This window comes from Silene latifolia, chromosome 1 (assembly GCF_048544455.1).
Source record: "Silene latifolia isolate original U9 population chromosome 1, ASM4854445v1, whole genome shotgun sequence".
NCBI classification, from domain to species: domain Eukaryota; kingdom Viridiplantae; phylum Streptophyta; class Magnoliopsida; order Caryophyllales; family Caryophyllaceae; genus Silene; species Silene latifolia.
Window position 1 is genome coordinate 11,909,811 of NC_133526.1, and position 24,227 is coordinate 11,934,037.

Genomic DNA, 24,227 nt, shown 5'->3' on the forward strand with positions numbered 1-24,227 from the left:
TTTAGGAATTTTCGTATTTATATATACATTTTAGAGAGATTTATTTTTTAATTTGTTCGTTTGTATATATAGGTATTGAATTAAATTGGGGGTTTAGTAAATTTTGTGATTAGGTATATATTATACTGTTATTTGTGGAGGATTAATCTTAGGTATATAGATTTTATATTTTAATAAGTTTTGAGTTGTAGAGAATTACAGATAGTTGCATTTTTGTTTTGAATCTGCCATAGTGTTTATATTTGAGGTGTTGGTGGTATAGATCGTGATTTGGTGATTCGTTTCGGTTTCGAGTTATGAAGTGGTGATTTACTTGTACGAAATTGAGTGTGTTATAGGGAAGGAAGGAGGTATGAGGGGGAACATGAACACAGGGTTAGGGTTAGGGTTAGGGTTGGGGTCGGATCAAGGGAGTACAGGAGGAAATGTTGGTGGGTTTCAAGGGGGAAATGTTGGTGGGTTTCAAGGGGGAAATGTTGTTGTAAATAATAATTATGTGTCTGTACAGACGGGAGAGGAGTTCTCTTCTGAGTTCATTCGTGATCGTCTTACTCCAAAGGTGGCTCATGGTGTTCATGGGTTTCCTATGGTGGTTCATAATCAAGAATTAGGGTCTGGGTTTAACAATGATCAAGATCTCCGTCAAATGGGTTATGAGGAACTTGCTAGGATTCTCGGGTTGCGTAGGATTGACTCTGAATGTGGTTCTGATGTTACTGAGTTTTCTTCTTCACAAGGGTGTGCATTGGAGGTGGGTAGTTGGTCTCACAGGGATAGAAGATGTCATATTGATGACACTGATGGTGGTCAGGTCAGGGGATCTCGGGAGGTTAACGGTATTTCAAATTTTGATCAGGCTGACCTTGGTGCCAAAGTGTCACCTATTGTTGTTCCTCCTCCCCAGAATTCATGCAACCCTGATGAAACGGGTTCTTCTGATAGCTCACAACCTGAAAAAATGAGGATTCTTTGTAGTTTTGGGGGTAGAATTTTGCCCAGACCGAGTGATTCTAAGCTCAGATATGTTGGAGGGGAGACGCGAATTATTTCCATCAGGACGAATATTTCATGGGAAGAACTCGTTCACAAGACTTCCGGTATGTGTAATCAACCATACACTATCAAATACCAGCTACCAGGTGAAGACCTTGATGCACTCATATCAGTATCTTCTGATGAGGATCTCCAAAATATGATGGAAGAGTATGGTGGGGTGGAAAGGTCGGCGGGATCTCAAAGACTTCGAATTTTTCTGATCCCTTCAAGTGAGACTGAAAACCGAAATTCAGGTACTCTCCAGCAGACCACTCCTGACTATGAGTATGTTGTTGCCGTAAATGGTATCATGGAGCCGAGCCCTCGAAAAAGCGCCGGAGATCAACTGTTCACTGATAAAGTAAAACCAGTTTCTGCACTAGACCGTACTCCGAGCTTCCATGGAGAGTCACCAACATCTCTTTATCATGTGGAGAGCAAGGATGCATTGAGCTTCTCACAAGCTTCACATACGCGGAAGGAAGTTTTCAACCCGGTAATGTCACCAACTGAATCTCCTTCATACTCTATGATGCCTGCTCAGCACAACTTACCAGGTGGATTTGTCCAATGGCATGAGGATAGCTTATGGCAACACAGTGGTGAAAGCAATAGCTCACATAATGCAACCCAATTACCATTTGATAATTTATATGGTAAACCAAGTGTACAAAGGGCGAAATCACGCCCAAGCTCATAATGGAAGTGCTTGTCTTGTTACACCTCCTCTAATCGATGTTAATCAAAATGACATCGTGACCATCTTTGCTTGAGGGAAGGCCGCCAGTACATCATGAGAGGTATATGTCGCAAGTTGACAGTCGTGGGTTCATGTTGGGGTCAGTTGACTCAATTGACTCTCATCATGGCATGATTCATGCATATTCGGATTCACAGCTGCAACAGTATGGAGATAAGTCATCATATTGCTCACAGGAGGGGATGAGCCCTTCTTCTCCTTTACACTTCTCTAAGCGAGTAGTATCTTCACAAGCATTGTCCTCTCCACTTCAAGACAACGTTGTCCATTTGCAAGATAATATCCATTCTGCCCAACTCGAAGTTACGAATCAGTTAGTAGATATTGAGCCTTCTCCACCACAATTCAGAGCCGATATGCCCGTGCCTCTTTCTTCTGACCCATTAGCCTGCAACCCATATCTCGAATGCTTAAACAATGCCACTTATCAGAGACCTCAAAAAGGTGTAGATGAGGGAGACAAAGCCAATTACCTTATTCAGAAACCTCAACATTCCGATCCTTTGGATTTCCAAATGATGAACATTTCCCAAACGCACCAAGGAACAAACAATCCAGTTGTATTCCCGCCTAAGCTGATGAACCATAATGGTTACCACATCAACCCTGACGCACTAGGTCACCAAGAGGCGGCATCAACTTCTATTGATGCAACACTTTCATCAGGCTGTATCCCTAATAGTTTGTATTCATCTAAGCTAGAAAACACCTCTTGTGGTCTTGTTAATAATCATAAACATTCTGAGTCTGAGCCATGTAGCTTCACTGGGGAGATTACTTCTGAATCTTTAGTTAGATCTCAGAGCGCTGTGGTGCAGTCTCATGGTCAGGATCAACCAATGAATCCGCTTTCTGGTGTTTTAGGTGATTCTTATGTGCCTATGGGACAGCAGCCTGTTGCATGCCTCAGAGATGAGGTTTCTCAAGGACAATCTCTGATTAATGCATTGGATGGTTATCCATCTATAGTTCATAACGCTATCACTCATAATCCCTATTGTTTGGATAATGGTGCTGCATATGGAGGAGGAAATATGTTTCTGTTTGATGATATCAATGGTCAGCTGGGGCCTGGTGTAGGAAAATTGGGAGATAGACATGGAAATGAAGTGGCTGCTACAGCCAATGAAATTAATGGCGCGGAACCTGTAAGTGTGCACGATCAGAAACAACTTGAGCCCCTGCTTGTTATTGACGAGATGATCCATTTTACACCCCTGGCAGCTGATGCTTCCTCAAAAATTTCCAAGGATGTGGTCGATTGTATGACTGATGGTTCAGAACATCCTTATGTGCCTGTGCGAGATGGCGTTGGCACAGAAATTGTTTTGGAGGTACCAAAATCTCTTGCTGTTCTATTGGCTATTTGTCCTTTAAAGTGTATTGACATTGATGTCTGCATAGGATGCTACGCCTGCTGGTGGACTTAAGGATGATACTGTCATTGATGCAGTGATGGCTGAAGTAGAAGCTGGTCTCTATGGGCTGCAGGTTGTACACTCTTTTATCGTGCTTTATAATGTTTAGTGGTTTGTTGGGACAAGATTCTTTCAAAGAGTGAACTTGATGAGTAAGATAATCTTTATTCAGCTTTAGTGTGCTTGCTAGTTCTCTAATAAAAAAGCTTCTTTGATTTTTATGAGTTATGAAATACTTAGCTCACTGGAAAGGGAATATTTGAAAGTATGTAGGATTTTTCATCTAGTCCTTTTACCCAATATTTGTGGATAACTGGGAGTCCTGGAAGCTTGGCATTTTTTTTCCAAACTATATTGTTGATACATGTTTGATGATGCACAGATCATTAAAAATGCTGATCTTGAAGAACTTAGAGAATTAGGTTCTGGTACTTATGGGACAGTTTATCATGGGAAATGGCGAGGTTCCGATGTTGCTATCAAGCGAATCAAGAAGAGTTGTTTTTCAGGAAGATCATCGGAGCAGGAAAGATTGGTATGTCGTATCCTGTCTCATGATTCTTGTTATTGCTCAAATTTTTTCTGTTTCTTTATTCTTAATTTATTTTGGCCAATATAATCTACTACTACTTTATTGTGATGCTCTACTTCTAAACTTTTCCCAATTTCTAAAGGAGTATAGAAGGTGATAAGGTTTATGGTTGTTTAAGATCATATATAGTGTTATTGTATGGTATCTGTCACATTAACTGATAATCAGACTCTTATTTTTTATTAGACCCGAGACTTTTGGAGAGAGGCACAAATACTCTCAAAACTTCACCATCCAAATGTTGTCGCATTCTACGGGGTCGTACCTGATGGATCTGGTGGAACCTTGGCAACCGTTACAGAGTTCATGGTGAATGGTTCCTTAAGGAATGTCCTACTAAAAAAGGACAGGTTAGATTTTTATAAACTATTTTGCTGTCATCGCCGTGATTTAGAATTGAAAACAAGTGATTCCTCTTATAAGAACTTCCTTCTTTATTATTTTTAAAACCGAATTTGGCAGATCTCTTGATCGTCGGAGGAAGCTCATCATTGCCATGGATGCAGCTTTTGGCATGGAATACCTGCACTCTAAAAATATTGTTCATTTTGATCTAAAATGTGACAACTTGCTGGTTAATATGAGGGATGCGCAAAGACCTGTATGCAAGGTTGGTAATGTTAAATTTTGTCTTAGACTAGTAGCTACGCATGGTTCCCATTCCTTTTTGGTACATAGTTTTAGGTGGAAAAATATTATAACTAAGAAATGCTCCCACTCCTCATAGCTCTGAAAACACCCCCTCCATTTCCCAGCCACCTACTTTGTCGTTGCCCCCATTCCCACATCATGATGTTACGTTTGCGGTGATGGTAATCACTCATACTTGCTTGTGCAAAGCAAACTGCGAATCTAAAGAGGAAGTGTCAGTTATAGTTGTGGTGATGGCTAGAAAGAACACAGCATTACATATTAGGTACTCTACTACTAGCCAATCTATGTTAAGAAATCAATCTTAGTTTATTTCTGTGGATATATATTATTTTGAATTCTATTGGGGGTCTCTTGGTTCCACTTTAATTTTCTTGTTGAAGTGGACTTCTTCAGAAATCAGAACGACAAGACCTTGACTGTACTGCAATCTATTTTCATTTGCGTGTTGACATTTTACTGGGATATCGTTGACTCCTTGTTGCACTGAACTGCTGTTATCATCTGTACATGTGAAGGTTGGCGATTTTGGATTGTCAAGGATAAAACGTAATACATTGGTATCCGGGGGTGTGCGGGGAACACTTCCTTGGATGGCACCAGAGTTGTTGAATGGTAGTAGCAACAAGGTTTCTGAGAAGGTTTGTAGGCAAATAAATTCTGTGTTATATTTTTCCAAACAATATAACTAGATTGACTGGGATGGCATTGGCAGGTTGATGTTTTCTCATTTGGCATTGCGCTGTGGGAGATTTTGACTGGTGAGGAGCCCTATGCAAACATGCACTGTGGTGCAATCATAGGTAAGCACTGCCGGGTTAATTAATTGAGGGCCTATTCATTCTTTGTTTGACAAACTCTAGTTTCCCATGTCTGTTTTTAATAGTTTTATACTCCCTCCTTCCTATTCAATTATTTACATCTGCTTTTTTTAGCTAAGTTTTAGGTAGAGTAAAATAAGTGGGAGTATGGTGTCTTTTAAGCATTAAATTTGGGGTTATTTAACACGAATAATCCAAAGTATGGGTGGAAACTGGAATCCTTATAATAATCCCAGCTTCATTTAATCTCAGAATAAATCATACTAGTAACCTCATTTTCTCATAATGTACCCGGTAACCGGCTACCTGTTCGTCAAGTCTCACTTTATTTTAAAAAAAACCTAAAATCATTAAAACAATAATTAAATCAATTACTCGTATAACATTATCTCCCTTCCCTCCATCCCCTTAATTCATCCATCACCCATCACCAAACACCAAGAACCACCCTTTAAGCCTCACCTTGCCATTGAACAGCACCGTACATCCACACCACCAACCGAACCCCATCTATAAAACATCTATAAAACATCCCATCCAGCCGCACCACCACCTCAAAACCACACTACTTCACCATTTCACACCACCGAACAACACGTCCTTGCCCCACCACCTTTTGCTGAAAAGTTGGATGTAATTCATAAATTGGAACAACTCATATGCTAAAATTGGGCTGTTTGCTGTTATTTTGGGAGCAAATTAGGTTTGTAACGAAATTAAACTAACCCAACTAGAAAATGAGCTGAAATTGAGAATTAGAAGGGGATTATGAAGGTAAATTGAGGGAAAGTGAGGGGAATTAGGGTATAAGATTAGGCTTTTGGAGGGAGGAAATTAAAAAAAAAAAAAAAAAACCCAGAATTGGGGGTGAAATTAAAGAAAACAAGAATTGGGGGAGCAAATTAGGGTTCGTCACCATGGAAGTTAATGATGTACCGATGTGGGAGCTAGTGGGTAAGCATTCAAGATGGTGGTTAGTGGAATAACTAGATTGAAATGGAGCTGATTTTCATTCTAGAATGTTTGATTTTGTTCAATTTTTGGAAGTGGAAACGTCGTTAAAACAAGGTGCAAAATCGCGAAAATCTGAAAATTCGACCTTCGTTAAGTGGTTGGTGGTGGGTGGTGATGTGGGTTGTTAATGGAGGAGGAAGAAAGAGGTTTAACAAATAAAATGGGATTCATCTGTTAGTTTACCGGATTTTACAGGTTAAAAATGGCCTTAAGTGAAGTATGGGAAGAGGAGAACAATAATATGGTTTATTTTGAGTTGAATTAAAGTTCGGATTATTTCGAGAAGATGGCCAATAGTTTGGATTATTCCTATTAAATAACCCTTACATTTAATCATATACTCTTTCTCTTGTCCCCCCAAATAGTGTCCACTATTTATTCAAATAAATAGGGTATTTTTGTATTTTAAACCGACAAATCTGACCTAAAAATATAAATGCATAGAATGAATGAAAAAGGCCAATAAAAGAATATGTGTAGAATTGAATGTAAAGAAGGGAGTTTGACACAGTTTTGCATGCAAAATAGTGGTAACTGGCATCATACGCCTATGTTGGTATTAGGTGTGAAGAAAATAGAACAAAGTTAAGGATTGTGGGCAATGATTTTTTTGGTGTATCCTTATTTGTGTTTTGTGTGTCGCGTTCTAACCAAAAAGTCTGGGCCTCTCTTAACTAATCTAGAATACTCAATGTTCTATAGCTTAGATTGTCAAATGAGACAATTAACTTTTAGGTCCTAGTATCCGAGGTAGAACCGAATGTTTAGTGTTGTAATGGGTATGTGAATGAGTTATGGACTTATGGGTGATTTAGCGTTATTAAGGTGTATTTGTTTTTGTGTTCGATGTTACTCTTGGGTACAAGTATTGCACACGGGTACATATGAAGTGTTGGACTCGACGCGAGTAAAGTTTGTAGACATGGGGACGTTGTCATAAAATGAGTATACGGGCGCAGAGACACGCCTTCAAAGCACAAACACTTTAAGCATGTTTTTTTTTTTGTAAAAAAAAAACAAGTAAAATGGAAAGAAGTTTAGCAAATAAGACTAGATCGTTGAATATATTACTAAATGCTTTACAAGCTTTCTTCCTCTACTTTTGTGGTGCGAGCCTCACTAGTTTAGTCTACTAGGAGAAGTGTCGGATTAAAAAGCCTCGGTTATGAAATTCATGAGCCTCACTAGTTTAGTCTACTAGGAGAAGTGTCGGATTAAAAAGCCTCGGTTATGAAATTCATGCCCATATCCATGTTATGTCGTGTCTGCATGGGTACGGTCCTAAAAATGAAGCATCGAAGTGACATAGTTTGTATCTGCTTTCATTGATAAAATTTTCAACTTCTTTTGACATGTTCCAAATGTGCTAGGCAGTTGGGACTCATAAGGCTCCAGAGGCAATAGCTCTTTGACGTACATCATTCATGGACTTGTGACAGTCATCTTTAGTTGATTACAACCCATACCATTCTGAATCTTGTAAAATTTGAGGAAGTGGAGGATTAAGGAGCCCAGGTTGCCTTGCATATTTTAAAAAGCAGGGAAGAATATCAGGAGTGAAGATTGAAAAAGATGAATTCAATCTGTCGATTAAGAATGGAGAAAACCTAGGTTTATGGTGTTAAAATGGAGGTTGTAAGGGGACAGATTGACCAAGAGTTAAAGTGGGCTGTTGGTAGTAAATTATTCTCCCTCCCCCTCCATTGACGATGGAACTATTTTGTTTGAAATCCATAGAGTTCCTGTTATAGTTTTGGACAATATATAATCATTATCCAGTGCCTTAAAGCTTGCGGGAATGGATTGGTAAAGGGGTCGAAATTTTTAATGTGTGCAACCCCTCTATTAATGACACAAAGATGTTTGAAAATGATCCATAATAAAAATCACACCAAAAATTTCATCAAATGACTTGATCCGTAGTAAAAAGAAACACCCAATTTATCGAGTCATTTTTATTTCATCATAATCCAAAATCATAGAATGGCAAGTTTTTGGCCCCATTATAAATTGAAACATAATGGACAACACATTTTTTTCATCCTCAATTGAGCCAAAAACTCATCATTCTTTGGCTTTGTTAGGATAATGACTGAATAGAGCAAATAGCACTAAACTGCTTGTACTTCAAAATTTGTGAAATTTTAGTTTTTCGATGCAATTCTCGATACAGATTTCATCATGGTCATTGAGCTGTGGATACATGACTCGGTTATTATTGAATGACTAATGGTTTGACATATCTGTATTACTGTATATTCAAGATACAGCTTGTTTTTCTCGTTTCAATTCCATAATAAGCTGAGCCGTTTGTAGATAATGTCCTCCGGTGTCTTGCATACATTTTATTCTGCCTTGCTTCTTTTAATCCTGTGGCCTTCTAGGCATGAGCTATGTTACTCTTATTCCTTCTATTACATCACATAGCTACCACACAATACTCTGAAGTGGGTAATTCTTAGGCATTTCAGTAAAATTAAGAGGGATTTTTAATGCAATAGCCAAGTCTGACTGCGTCTAAATAACAGTGGCCTTGTGGACCCTCCTTTTAGAGGAAAAGGACTAAAAAGCACTCGCCAGTCTCCTCCACTGCTTTAATTTGACTGGCTTTCTCTTTCCATTTTTCTTCTTGTTGAAAACTGGTAGTTTTTCACTGAATCTTTTGATCCTTTGACATAGTTGATAGTTTGTTGCAAAAAAGATTTGTCAAACCCAAGTGTATTAGTTTGCCTCCTCATGGGTTGGCTTCTTGGCAGGCGGTATTTTAAAGAACACGTTAAGGCCACCCATTCCAGAAAGATGTGATCCTGAATGGAGGAAATTAATGGAACAGTGCTGGTCAGTGGACCCTGATGCACGGCCTTCATTCACAGAGGTGACCAGTAGACTCCGTTTGATGTCTGCAGCCGTCCAGTCTAGGGGAAATCAGAATCAGGTGAGGAGTAAATCCGATTATCATATATATTCTTAATACGTGACCTGATGGCCATTTTCTTACAAATTGTAATTTGCCCCAGAAATCTCCCAGCGCCGGGTAGAGAATGTCAAAGATGAGATGAGTCCAGGCGACAGCGTGGCAGAAGTTTTGTTTCTCAACAGTAGTTGAATGTTGTAATTTGCCTGTTTATCTTATGTGCATAGCCGTGTATTACACCATTTTTTCATTTTTTTTTTATATAAGAGTCGATATGTGAGCAGGCTTGTGTGATATATTGGTTCAGTTGTCCATGAATTCTTGGCTGAACAATTAATGTGTATATACTTCATCTTGATGAATGACTTTCATGAGTTTACTTCTTTTGTTGCCTATGCTATTTCTCCATGATTACTGGGCAAGACGGTGCGGAAGTTAACTAAGTTTAGTTTGTAAAAGGTCATGAGATAGTGGTACTCATAACTTGAGTTCAAATCCCACTTTGCAAGACATTACATTCCTATATTTGTAAGACATAATATGAAGTATTTACTATGGGCCAAGTTTGGGTGAGAACCTTACTACAACAGGAGATATCAATTGTGAATCAGAAGACTGGAAGTTATTACTTGGTAAAATCGGTCGTCATGAGTTGACCAAATTGAGTGTGGAGGATCCAATTACCCATTAAAAGCATTTCTAAAATAGACAGCAAATAATTGACCGGACACTCCAAAATAGAATAAAAAACAAACGACCTGGAACGGAGGGAGTAACCTAGATACTCAGAGTTTAACACCACATCCTTTACCACGACAAATCCTTGGTTATTTCCCAGCCTTTGCCATTGTTATAGCATGTAAATTTTCATGGAATTCCAATTTCATTCGCTTACTCATTTTTTGACATTAGAAAACCCTTCACCAAATTTTGCTGACGTCTTTGCTCCGGTTGGTGATGAAATCGAAAGATCAATAAAATACTCCCAATTTTTTCTTAAAAAAAAAGAAAAAGAAAAAAAAAGTGAAATATAAGTCAAAAATTTGTTATATACCATTGACTTAAATTACACTAAACTCAGTAAGTAGAGCGTAGGAGTCACAAAGTACAGGTAGAAGCAGTTATATAGAGGTAAAAAGTCCAAAACTAATACGGAGTATTAGTTGTTAATTAGTTACACTTAATTAACTAACACCTCTCTGCTCCCTCTCTATTTCTCCTTATTCCTCCTATAAAACCCCAGCCTACCTTTGCCATTTTTATTTGACCTTCTTGTCCTATCTCTTCTCCTTAACAAACATAAATTCAATATTATTCCCGCATTCGAAGGACGGAAGGAGAGAGACGACATTTGACATTAATGGCGGAAATTTTCTCAAAATGTTGTACCGTATTCACATTCTTATTCTTGGTGCTTCTTCTCGGCTACTACGTTGATGGCAGAGTAAACATAACTGACAGGTTTTTACTCTATTTCAAATTTTCCGACTTTTTATCATCGGAATTTAATTTAACTGGATAATTAACATTATACATTTATACTGTTTTATTACAGGATTGAAGAGCAGTCGAAGAACTTGTACAACTCATCCATGGCAGTACAGAGGTGAGTGAGTTAGAAATTAGAATTCATTGATGGTTATGATCTCGAATGAAATGTCCGTCTGTCAATGCAAACACAGAGTGCACGCAGATTATATAATTGCTATTATTAATGAGAGTGAATGAATTTGACACTGTGCCTAAATTTGTCGTTCGCAATAAATTGAGAATCGGTGGCGTGAATTATACGGTGCAACAACCTACATTGTTATTATTATGTTCCACAAGAGTTTGATTGGAAATGTATTTGGTTGAATTTTAACATCCATAATTCATTGCCTTTTAAGAGGTATTACTTGATAAGTACAACAAAGTTCTGTTGCGATTTCTGCAGGATTAAGGAGGTTGAAGTGAGAAATGAAGAAGCGGTGGCCGAACAACCGGAGGAGATTGTTGCCATGGTCCAAAAGTAAGCTTCAGTTCATTTCACCATTGATTTCCATACTTAGCTAAAAAAAAAGAAAAATCCAATAATTAAATTGGTGACTGGTTTTAATGCATATTACCCTAAAAAAAACTACACCAAACACATGGCGAAGCAGACGCTAATTAAATTCCACCCCTTTTCCACTTTCTAACCTCTCTTTTAGTGTATATACTTGGAAAATTTCATTTAAGAGATGCCTTTTTCTTGCGGAATTGATGGAGGAGTCAAAAAGATTAATACAAATTAAAATAGAAAATTTACTAACTATGCTAAGTTTATACAGAAGTCAATAGAATTCTGTCAGTTTTTCACACATGAAATGTTAATAAATGAGTGATGGCCCCAACACTAGCTAGGGACCTTTCTTTGCATGTCCTTCCCTCTTTGTCAAGGCTTACGCTAATTTGCTACTACCTCTCATTCTTCGGAGATCTTCTATTTACTTTGTTCAATAAGTCTTACTTGTGACGGTCGCAGTGTTAAGATTATGGGTGAATGGTGAATTTTACAAATAAGGTGGGAGTGAAAAAATAAAAATGGAAATGGAAATGAGACAATTCTGATGAATTGAATGGCCAAAACGAAATATGGGACAATTCATGAGAATCGGTCGAAGGGAGAATATAATAACTACTAACTCCCTCATACTCAATCATTTATTTTACAATTTTATTCTTTGTAATTACCAAAAGTAAAAAAGTGATACAAAGATAAGTATTTAATATTCGTTTATAGGAGTTTATATCGTAAGTTCTTAACTACTTTATGTAGCTATTCCATTACATTGTGAAATTCTTCTATGATATTCAAATAACAATAAACTCATTAAATCCTAGTTTTTTCTTTTTGGTGTCAAATGTGCCACAAAGGCAGTAAAATATCGGGGTTGGGTGGATTTTAACCTAGGATTTATTGTAACCCCTAATTAATACTCCGTACTAAGGTACTAAGATAAGACATTTTCAATTCTCGGTGAATTTAAGTAAATGAATAGTAGTAAAATATTCCGTATTAAATACTGCGTTATTCTTTTCTTAGGTTTAGACACTCTCGTGATATTAAGTTCTGCTATTTTTGCATGATAAACCAGTAATGCACATGCCTAGGCACGAGATCAGTGTTTGGCACATTTAATTTCATTTTGCTCCGACATCCCATATTATCACTAGTATGGATCACAGTCCATACCTCTTATAATACACAAATTCTATAATAAGACGGTCTCACACCACGGTCCATTTTTATAAAAAGTTTGCTCATTTAATACTAATAAATAAGTATTTAAATAAATAGGTTAGGTTAGGATTAGGAGCTAAGATATTTTCGGTTACGTTATTTTGGTTTCGTTTCATAACTTTAATAGTCCGGTGTGATTTTGTTATCAAAATCATTTTACTTAGAATTTGACCCGGTTACTAAAACAAAATACCAGCAAAATTCAAGCTCGAAATGGCATTCTTGGACGACATTTTGGCCCCGATACGATGTGGGCGCCATTGTCGGAATTGAATGAGAGGAGCCTATGCTGCTATCTGCTGAACTACTATGTATCATAAAACTAGTTAGTCCTACATACCGACATCACACCTTTTATTTTTATTTACTCCAACTCGTAACTCGTAACTCGTAATTGATGTACTTATTTTGTTTCTCTGCATTTAATGACAAATCTCATTTCCTACCCAAACGCCATAAAACAGAATGTAACCATTATTTTCTGCACATACTGTTCTTATTCTCCGTATTTCATCCATTCTGTGTGATCACGCCCTGCACCGTTTCACATGTCGCAACCTGAGTACCTGACAACTCGATTATGCCGCCCAAATTCTTTAAACAAATGGTCAAACTATTAGCTGAAACTAAGTCAAACCATTGGAGATGCTCTAATAACAGTCTAATAGTCATAGTCATGTTTCGGGAATCATGCCGACCCCAAAACATTTAGGGACCAAGAAGTAGTTTTAATGCAAGTTTTATAATTTTCAGGAGCATTAGTAACAGCACAGCAAGAAGAAACCTCGGCTATTTTTCGTGTGGAACAGGAAACCCAATTGATGATTGTTGGAGATGTGATCCTAACTGGCATAAGAACCGCAAGCGCCTTGCTGACTGTGCCATTGGGTTCGGTCGCAATGCTGTGGGTGGCCGGGACGGTAAATTCTATGTGGTTACTGACCCAAGTGACCATGATGCAGTCAACCCGAAGCCTGGGACCCTCCGTCATGCAGTCATCCAGAAAGAGCCGCTTTGGATTGTTTTCAAGAGAGACATGGTGATCACCCTGAAGCAAGAGCTCATTATGAACAGCTTCAAAACTATCGATGGCCGAGGATATAATGTTCACATTGCTAATGGGGCTTGCATTACAATCCAATACATTACTAATGTCATCATCCATGGTCTCAATATACATGACTGCAAGCCAACAGGTAATGCTATGGTCAGAAGCTCGCCGACTCATTATGGATGGAGAACTATTGCTGATGGTGACGGGATTTCCATCTTCGGTGCCAGTCATATATGGATTGACCATAATTCGCTGGCGAACTGTGCTGATGGTCTCATTGATGCTATTATGGCCTCCACAGCCATTACTATTTCGAACAATTACTTCACTCACCACAATGAGGTAACTACTGAAACGTCTCCCATGTAAAACCGTCTCATACAAGCGTAACTAGGGTTTTCGACTGTTTCTTTATCAACTATTTACTGGTGTTTTCTTCGTCATTTGATGGAAAACAGGTTATGTTACTCGGTCACAGTGACTCATACACACCGGATAAGATAATGCAGGTTACTATTGCCTACAACCACTTCGGTGAAGGACTTATTCAGAGAATGCCAAGGTATTGCTAAAAACCGAATTGCGTCTTGGTTCATTATATACTCTCTTCTTCACCAGACGGTTAACTAACTGGGTCAATAACCCATATACAGGTGTAGGCATGGGTACTTCCATGTCGTAAATAATGACTACACTCACTGGGAAATGTACGCGATTGGAGGCAGCGCAGAACCCACCATCAACAGTCAAGGAAACAGATACCTTGCCCCTGCAAATACTCATGCCAAAGAGGTGATTGTTTTATGTGAACCTAGTATAGGGGTAATTTAGGTCAGTTACAGGCCCGGTTATTTTAGGATGGGACGGTTTTGCCATGTCTTAACGTACAAGTTTTTTTCGTAAGTACTGACTATGATGATTCTCAATTATAGGTGACTAAGAGGGTTGACAACAATGAGGGTAGATGGAAGCACTGGAACTGGAGATCATCAGGAGATCTGCTTCTAAATGGGGCATATTTCACAGCATCGGGATCAGAAGCCGGTGCTAGCTACGCCAGAGCCTCAAGCTTGGCAGCGAAGCCATCCAATCTCGTTGCCACCCTAACTTCTGGTGCTGGTGTTCTCAATTGTCGCCGTGGTCGTCAGTGTTAGTCCCATTTATCCACAACCCAAATACATTTTACAAACAGAAGAACAAAGTATAAATTAAACCCACAAAATGCACCAATATTTCATTTTCCTCGAGTCCAAAATCCTCTGCTCATCTTGTAAGCTTTATGGTAGTCCCTCCATTGTCTGATATCGGTATTAGTCTGCCTAATAGTCGGGTGATAGTCTCAATCACTCGAGTACCTCCTTGTCACATATCTCGCTGGCTTTTATTTCGAATGAAATATTGTAGTAGAAAAAAGGAAATTGAGAAAAGAAAGACAAGAATATGTAAAGAAAGAAAAACAATTGGAGACAGTAATTATGATTTGTGGTCTTTGTGGAACAACATTATAAGAAATGGTCAGAACTCAGAATCTTGCTTTGCGGTTGCTCAGTGGTCACTCTGGTTGATTGTGAAACGGTTTACTGACTTAAAGTGGTGGTACTCTTCTAATAAAGTAAGCTACTCACTTCAACCAAAATAAATAAATAAACAAACACATAAATAAATAAATAAACAAATTCTCAAAAGAAACGGTCTCACAGTGTTTTTTGTGAGACCGCTCCATTTACTTGCTAAAACCCATTACACATTGAAGTTCGATGTCCCACAATTTTTAAAATGTGGGACGGTCTCTTTGGAGACTAAATATAGGAAAAAGTGAAAAACTACGAGGAACGTAAAACAAATGATGAATTACTTTCAATAATTTCTTCACGTCAGCCAAATACTACATTCTTAGAAACCGGTTCAAATTCAAGTGACATTAGCTCCTACAGTACATAGTACATAAGTGTAGTCACTAGAAAAAAAAAAAGATTAAAAAGGAGTACCTGTTCCACTTCTAGTTTCAGTTGGGCTGTATAAAGCGGACCTGTTCCTCGGTCTGTTCTCCTCCAATTGTTTCACCACTTCATCCATTGTAGGCCTAGCAGAAGCCACAGGTGCACAGCAGCCCATTGCGAGCTTCAATGCGTGAACTAGTCCATCTTCCATGGGACTTCTTATCCCTTTGAGAACTTCAACGTCAAAAACCTCCATTGTCGTCTCCTCAAGAACGGCTGTTTTTACCATTGACGGCAAATCCAAGAAATCCCCACTTCGAGAATTCTTGTCAGCCTTTTTCCCTATCAAAATCTCAAGCAACATTATACCAAATGCATAAACATCGGTCCTTGGATTACACTTATTCATCCTTTGAAGTTCTGGAGCCCTATACCCGTCTGCCTTGAGTTGAGATAACATCTCATCAGCTACTTCAGGGATGACCAGCCTGTCTACTCCGATTTCAGTAAGTCTAGCCACAAAGAAATCATCGACAAGTACATTCTTGGATTTCACATTTCCATGAGTTATTGTAGACTCTAGGCTTGTATGGAGATATGCTAGTCCTCTTGCGATACCAAGTGCAATTTTGTGGCGCCGCGTCCAGTTCAGCACAGGTTTTCCTAGCTTAGTTTCTGGATTAACATATTTAGATTTGAGGGAATACGTCAAAACAAATCCAAAATTATTTATTATAGACAAAAGAAGGGTGTTTTCACTACATAATGTTATGACGGAAAATAATTCCCTTCATACGGTTGTTTTAAAATTAATTCCCACCATATAATTGATGTAGGATTGGATAATCCAAAGCAAGAGGCATGTAATAAAAAAAAATTGAAATTCCTTGCAATGTTGTCAGGATCGAGATAAAGGAGTGGTAGGATCGAATCGCAGGATCGTAAGATCCTAAAAATAGTTTGGATAAACAAGTTTATTTAATGACATGAAAGTCTTAATAATCATATCAATATATTACATATACCTTTAATTTAGAGTTGTAAGTATAGAATAACAACCAACTCACAAATTTGTTGCATAAATAAGCATTTTACGATCCTGAACGATCCTCTACGATCCTATCCGATCCTGACCGATCCTACCACCAAAACGATCCTACGACGATTTGAATCTTTTTCCACTTTTTGGATCGTAGGATCGTACGACCCTACGATCCGGATCGCGATTTTAACAACAATGATTCCTTATATAATGTATTTTAAAACATTATTCCCTAAATATACTCTCTTAAATGCTTTATTTATTTTTAAATTTTAATAAGTAATATATTAGTAATAGATTAGTAATATATTCACATATATTACTACTCCATATTTAATAAATTTATATTATATTTATAATAAAAAAAAATTATTTAAGATTTGTATGAATTTATATTATGTAATACACATTTTCATAATTGTAGCTATTGTTTGTATCATAAATGGTAAGATCAAACTCATGTCAGTTGAGGAAAGTTCTATTAGAGAAGACCCATTTAAGACCATGCCATTGACAGAGAGGAATACTTGTGTTCCATGAAGAAAGGAGGAAACTTTGTGTGTTTCCTTGTAATGTTGTTTGATTTTGTAGAGGAGGAGCTCAATATCTATAGCTGGCGTTGGTGGTGGTGTTCTTGAAGAAGAAGATGGAGATGGTGATTTTGAAGAAGATGAATATGAGAAAGATAAGAGAAGAAGAAGAGTAAAGGTGATGGGTTTATGGAACACCATTGCAGAAAGTTTTGGAGAGAGAAAAATGGAAAGGAATGTTGGGAGTGAGACTGAGAACTGAGTAGGAGTGTGTAGTGCACTAGGAAAGTAGACAACACATGTTTTTTTAAAAAAATTGTTAAGTGTCCATTTTAAATTAAAACAATAAAGTCTCTCGTAAGACGATATAAATAGATTTTAAATTGACAACTACTAATTTTTCAAATTTCTCATCCTTGCATTTTTTATTTGAGAAAAATAAATGAAATGGCAAAACTAATCAATGTGCTGACGATATCATTTTGATATTTTTATGAAAACATTTTTTTTATATTTGTGCTTTTTTTCCCCTATATCCTCTATTTTTGCAGAATTTAGAGTAGGTACGCTTCAAGTAAAAATCAGTGCGCTCAATTTTTGGTGCATCTTAACAAATATATAGTGAATATAAATAAACATCATCAACATAAAAATCATTAGATAAAAGTATGAAAAAATGTATTTATATAATATAATTTTTTTGCAAATTTAAAAGAAAATATTAATTTTTTTTACCATAAATGTAATTTAAATTTAGTATAATATACGGAATAATATTATATGTAATAATATTTATTTATAATCTATTGAAATATAAAAATAAATAAGGAATTAAATGAACTATACGTAGGGAATAATTATTTAACATTACATTATATAAGGGGATTCAATTTTGTTTTCATTTCCATCCCTTTTGCTTTAGATCATCCAAACTTAAATAAACAATATGGTAGGAATTATTTATAGTGACTTAAACAGAAATGCTAAATAGAGGCTATAGATGAAATTCCTCTGATGAAACAATATTAACACTTGAGAACGATCGTGCGGAACATGTCTTAGGAATACACAGACAAGCATGGGAAACATGTTAGAGTTTAGGAATACACGATAGTGACATATATATACCCTTTCATTAGTTGTATGACATAAATTTTAAGCAACCACCATGAGCGAATCTAGTAACCTAAACTCTAACTTCCTTATAAGGTTTCAATTAAATTCGACAAGATAATGTACTCCCTTACTGTCATTTTCATTGTCCCCGTCTAACTTAGATGTCATAATCCCCTATTTACCAAATGAATAGAAATTCTCACATTTTCCCTCCAAAAAGTATCTTTTTAAATAAGGTCGGTAACTACAATTATGTGCATTTACTAAAAAAAAGGAAACTAATAATTTCATTTTTATTACATTAAATTATTATCTTTTAATTAAAATTAATCTTTTCATCAAATTATATTATTTTCACCTCTAACCCCAAACTATAATAGCTTAATTAAAATATAAATAAAATTTATATAAAACTATAAATTGCGCTAAATCTTTTATTGATACTATAATTTAAGAATAACTTAATACATGCAACATACAAAACAAAACTGAATCACTGTTATTACTTTCGTGACAAAAAAAATTGAGATGACTAAAAAATTGAATTCATTAGCTTTGTGGGTAAAAAATATTTTGTTTTAAAATACATTTCAAAGAAAAAAAATCTCTTGATTAATTGTCAACAAAGCAAAATACAATAATGAGAAATATGGACAATTAATGAAATATCACTATTTTATAAGTTATTTGTTTATAAAAAAAATATTATATATATACCGTGCATTTATTGCACGAAGTCTAAACTAGTTTAACATTAAGTAATACAATTTCATTAGTACCGCCGACTTAAAACAATTTACAAGTATAGATTCCAGTGACCCTCCTTTCCTTCTGCGACATGTGAGTTTATGCAAATCAAAAGAGATACTCCCTCCTATTCTGAATAACCCTCCCTATTCAAGGGTGGCACGATAATTAAGGAAACCAAATTAAATAAGCTAAATTATTTTGGTGGGGTGAGGTAATTGGAGAGAGGGAAGGTATTGTGGGGTATTATTGTGGGTGAGGTGATTAAAATAATTATTGTTGTGGGGTGATGTGGGGTATTGTTGTGGGGTGAGTGATTAAAATAAGTATAAAACTTTACCAAATAAGGAAATGGGGGAGAGTATTGTGAATAGGAATTATTTTTTCCACATAAGATCTTTATTCTTTCAAATACACATTTTCATAAACTTTCTCTATCGTACCGTTTTCAGTTTTCACTAGAACCTAAACAAATTAACTCTTACGTATACCCTTTTCTTTAAAATCGAATCTAATTGCTCTATAAACTTGGAACAATAGATTATAATTCTTCAATTAATGAAGTAATTTTGTTGTGTAGCAATTATAAAATGATTTTGTTAAAATTATTAGGGTTTATCAATAACCAATTTGTAATGTTTACGGAGAATTATCAAGTAATGTTTACTTGTTTACTCTTCTTTTGTGCTTGTGCTTTTATTTGTCGTCATTCGCCCCAATTAATGGATTCTATCATTGTGCGCCTATTAATTAATTGATGATTACTCTATGTGTTCAACAATGTATTACTATCATCAGCTTTATGCCATCGTATCAGCAAATGTGTATGGTACAAAAACCAGAACAAATTTGTCCGGTGACTCCTTGTACTTGCTCATCCATTAATGTGTTTTAAGATTGTTTTGGTGGTGGTTACTCTATTGTGTTGGACGGGAGCGTGGTGGTCAGAGCAGGTGGGAGGGAGAGTGTGGTGTTGATGTTGAAACAAGATGAGGGAAGGGAGAAAAAAAATCGATTGGGTAAATGAATGAACAAAATGACAAGCGTAAAATTGTAAAATGCGTATGTGAAAGAGTAAAATCCGTATGTGAAAAAGCACGTCCCATAAGAAGGGTCGGGGGAGAGTTATTTAGAATAGGAGGGAGTACTATATATACGTCTACACTTATCAATAGTCTAAACCAGCACAACTGCCGGCTAAAGAAGCACTTGAGTTACTGCCCATGACGGCATGGCCCATATATTAGTCATATAATCAGCAACATATTACATTCAAGTTAACTCCCGAAGGCTGATCTCATCCCTGTCAGGGGAGAAGCGAACTATAACTCCCCTTTACGTGAAGTCGTGAACACAACATTCCAGCTAAAGTCATTTAGTCCATAAGGACTGAATGTACCCCTGAGGTCCTGCCCTAGTTGCTAAGACTAACGGCCTCAAGATAGGTAATAGGTTCGAATCTCCTTCCCTTTGTAATTGTATTGAATAAACAAAAACAAACACGCACCTAAGATGAAGACAAAGAATAAGAAGACTACAGAAAGCTAAGAACTGAGATGCGTACCGTGCAAGAGCTCATAAAGAGTTCTGGTAGGAACATAATCATAAATAAGCAGCTTCTCTCCTCTCTTTCCCTGATAGAAAGCTCTCAAAGGATCCAAATTCTCATGTCGAAGACGTCCCAACTGCTTGACCACAGGCAAACAAGCACTCCTATCCTTACAACAACCTTCCCTCAATAACCTCAACGCAATTGTCCCTCCGTCTGCAAGCTTTGCCTTATAAGACGTTCCATAGCTCGTCTTCTCAATAACTTGTCCCGTAGCATTCAAAACATCGTCTAAGGTCAAATGCTCGCCGCCTTGGAACACAATTAGTTTCGATTCACCATTCTCAATCATAGCATTATCATCCTCATCACATTCTTCCAATTCATCCTCATTTTCCCTCCTATTCTTCCTCTTATTTTGCAAATACCCAATTAACAACGACACAACAACGACAGACCCGGTCATCAACCCAATCACAAGGCCAGCAATCGCGCCTGGGGTCATATTAGACCCACCACCAAAACTACAACTTTGTAAAGGGGGCCCACATAACCCAGGATTATTCCCTACAAAAGCCTCAACCCCAAACTTATTATTACCCTCCCCAAAATCAGGAATCAACCCAGTAAAATTATTATAAGACAGGTTAAGTTTATTGAGTTTTAATTGCGCAATATCATCAGGAATCACCCCAGTAAATACATTATGACTAAGGTCAAGAACCTGCAAACCCTTAAAACTCGAAACGAAATCAGGAAATAAACCAGTAAACTTATTATCACCTAAGTCAAGAACTTTCAAATCATCACAAGTAGTATTAGGCAAAGCAGGGTCAGGGAGAGAACCAGAGAAAGAGTTACCATGAAGACTAACCGCGACAAGACGATCACAAAGGTTCCACAATGAAGCAGGGAGAGAACCAGTAAATAAATTATGACCCAAATCAATGTCAATAAGAGAAGTACTGTAACCAAGCTCTAAAGGAAGCTGATTAGATAAAGAGTTCAGGCTTAAATAAAGAGTCTGAAGCGCAGAAAAATCGCCGATTTCTCGAGGAATAGAACCAGAGAGATTAGCAGACGGAAGTTGAAGAGAATTGAGATGAAGAGAAGGGTTTGTTGAAAGAGAAGTGTCAGACCAGTGTGGTGAAGAAAGGGTTTCACAGTTGAGGAAAGTGCCATTAGAGAAGACCCATTTAAGACCATGCCATTGACAGAGAGGGATGCTTGTGTTCCATGAAGAAAGGAGGAAACTTTGTGTGTTTCCTTGTAATGTTGGTTTGATTTTGTAGAGGAGGAGCTCAATATCTGTAGCTGGTGTTGGTGGTGGTGTTCTTGAAGAAGAAGAAGATGGAGATGGGGATTTTGTTAATGGAGATTTTGAAAAAGATGAAGATGAAAAAGATAAGAGAAGAAGAAGAGTAAAGGTGATGGGTTTATGGAACACCATTGCAGAAAGTTGTTTTGGAGAGAGAAACATGGAAAGGAATGTTGGGAGTGAGACTGAGAACTGAGTAGGAGTGTGGAGTGCACTGGGAAAGTAGACACATGATGTTTTTTTTTAAATTGTTACTTTTCGTCTTAAATTAAAACGGGTAAAATATCGTTTTACTCGAGTATTTAAGACAATTTTTTTACTTTTTCCTATACAATTTGCTTTTAGCTTATTCATACGGAATATTTGACCCGTTCTAAACTATACCTGGTTTTCTTTTAGCGTATTTATACTGTTTGACTCGGTTTAACCTTCAGACGGATATAACCCATTTTAAATAAGAGTTTATTTTTTTAAACAATGCATCTTTCTTGAGACGGCTGTATCTCGTCTGAAATAAGACGGGCAACGTGCTGTGATTTAACAATAAAATATTGTTATTTTCTAATAACATGTTACCATTATTTTTCACATCATTTTCAAGATAAAAAGTGACACATCTAGCGATAACATTTTGTGGATTAAATGGTTACATTCTCTTAAAAAATGATACTGTAACATTTTGTTAATCTTATTTCAGACGGAAAAACAGCCCGTCTGAAATAAGAATGTGTTTTTTTAAAAATTTGTTTTTGGGTTTTTTGATTTTAAGGAGAGCTGGGGAAAGGGAAAGTTTGACCGTTTGAGTTTGGACAATGTGATATCTTGAATTTTTTGGATGTCTTTTCTGGCTTTTTCTCTAACTTTGGTTGTCAATTGTGGTTTGTGGCCTGGTAAAATGAATAATTGTGCTTTTATGTGATTTGACAAATGGGTCTACTATATTAATTTCTTTTTTATAAAGGAAAAACTTCCATCATAGTGTAATTTGACTTTAAATTACAAATATTAGATTCCTAACAATATAATTTCCATTAAAATAAAATGTTTTTGGCAGATTTGAGCGACTGAGATTTGAAGAAATAAGAGTCGAAAATAAACCTAATTTAAATGTATCATCAAAGCGTTAGAATAAACGAATTGAGAAGTCCGGGTTCGACTCTGCACACTTTGGAAATTCACGTATATCATCCTAAAGGATGTCTTACATGGCACACGTGGTTTGTAGGGTATTGCATGTGTCCGGGGGGATTCAACCCCTCGTCACCAAAAAAAAAATAAAAAATAAATGTATCATCAAAAATAGTGCTCGTAGTATAGAGATTGACTACTTTCTTTTTATAAAAAAAATTTTCAGGTGACACAAGTAATTAATTACAAAACAACTAAGACATGTTTAAACAGTAAGTCTCTCTTAAGACGATATAAATAGATTTTAAATTGACAACTACTAATTTTTCAAATTTCTCATCCTTACATTTTTTATTTGAGAAAAATAAATGAAATGGCAAAACTAATCAATCTGTATTTTGATATTTTTATGAAAACATTTTTTTTACTATGAAATTAATTTTATCATTTTATAAATTTCTCAAATTATTTCAACTATTTGGACTCAATTCTCAAAAATGAGTTTTTGGTTTTCAAGCTCAATTTTTTAAAAATGCTTTTTAAAAGCTTCCATTTTTATGTGCAAAAATATGGATTTTTAGCTTTTGAAATTTTTTGTTTAACTTTTAAAAATTGATGTGTTTGGCTAAAAAGTGTTTTTAAATCGCAAAACACTTTTACAAGTTAGGCAAAACACACACTAAGCTAGTAATAACAGTTTATGATTTTGCTTTATACGGATTATAGTTTCTAATTTAATAAAAAGATTGTAATTTATACTCCGTATTATTTTAATGAAAAGATAGATTTTTAGCTTAATGAAAAGTTTATATCATAATGAAGCAAAATGCCGAATCAACTCTTTATTCTAACTCAGCAAGACATCGGTGGTGTCGCTTGGCCTCGGATGGTTCTATTCTATGCGTTTTAAGTTTTTGTTGTAGTTTTTGTTTTGTTTTTATGTTCGCTTTTGGTAATACCCGATTTGTTGTTAACCAAAAAAATAATGAGTAACATTTAATTTTGTTTCCAGGCCTTATTTTAGTGTGTACATTTTGGAGAAAAAATTCTTCAAGATTGTCAACGGAACACACCTATCATTATCAATATAGTAACTTTAGTTTCATTAAGGCATGATTCACTGCCTATTATACATTTTCATCTTTTTTGGTCAAAATGTCATTAAATTTACTCAACTATGACATTAATGAATGGTACGACAATGTGATATTGTTGTTGGAGTAAATATGGGTTGTGTATGGCAAATTGGCAATGACCACTCGGCTTTGGGTAGCAGTATTTGTTGGGTTTCTGCCTTGATTTTATTAGTCGCCGCTTTGAACGATTATGTGGG

The 24,227-nt window shown here is 36.4% G+C and overlaps 3 protein-coding genes across 3 annotated transcripts; 2 read left to right on the plus strand and 1 right to left on the minus strand.

The window, feature by feature from the left end:
* The first annotated feature begins 232 nt into the window (after positions 1–232).
* Positions 233–9,584, plus strand: LOC141638932 (RAF-like serine/threonine-protein kinase 20). The gene is made up of 10 exons (XM_074448136.1): positions 233–1,727; positions 1,796–3,129; positions 3,200–3,286; positions 3,596–3,748; positions 3,992–4,155; positions 4,268–4,415; positions 4,975–5,097; positions 5,172–5,259; positions 9,048–9,226; positions 9,309–9,584. Exons 1-10 carry the CDS (start codon positions 353–355, stop codon positions 9,327–9,329), a joined length of 3,672 nt encoding a protein of 1,223 aa, XP_074304237.1. The 5' UTR covers positions 233–352; the 3' UTR covers positions 9,330–9,584.
* An 882-nt stretch (positions 9,585–10,466) lies between these two features.
* Positions 10,467–15,049, plus strand: LOC141598796 (putative pectate lyase 8). The gene is made up of 7 exons (XM_074418575.1): positions 10,467–10,666; positions 10,761–10,811; positions 11,142–11,216; positions 13,224–13,866; positions 13,983–14,086; positions 14,178–14,316; positions 14,457–15,049. Exons 1-7 carry the CDS (start codon positions 10,566–10,568, stop codon positions 14,676–14,678), a joined length of 1,335 nt encoding a protein of 444 aa, XP_074274676.1. The 5' UTR covers positions 10,467–10,565; the 3' UTR covers positions 14,679–15,049.
* Positions 15,050–15,359: 310 nt separating this feature from the next.
* LOC141598786 (putative kinase-like protein TMKL1) lies at positions 15,360–21,980 on the minus strand. The gene is made up of 2 exons (XM_074418563.1): positions 20,464–21,980; positions 15,360–16,139 (listed from the first exon to the last, which is right to left on the minus strand). Exons 1-2 carry the CDS (start codon positions 21,926–21,928, stop codon positions 15,499–15,501), a joined length of 2,106 nt encoding a protein of 701 aa, XP_074274664.1. The 5' UTR covers positions 21,929–21,980; the 3' UTR covers positions 15,360–15,498.
* Positions 21,981–24,227: the final 2,247 nt, after the last annotated feature.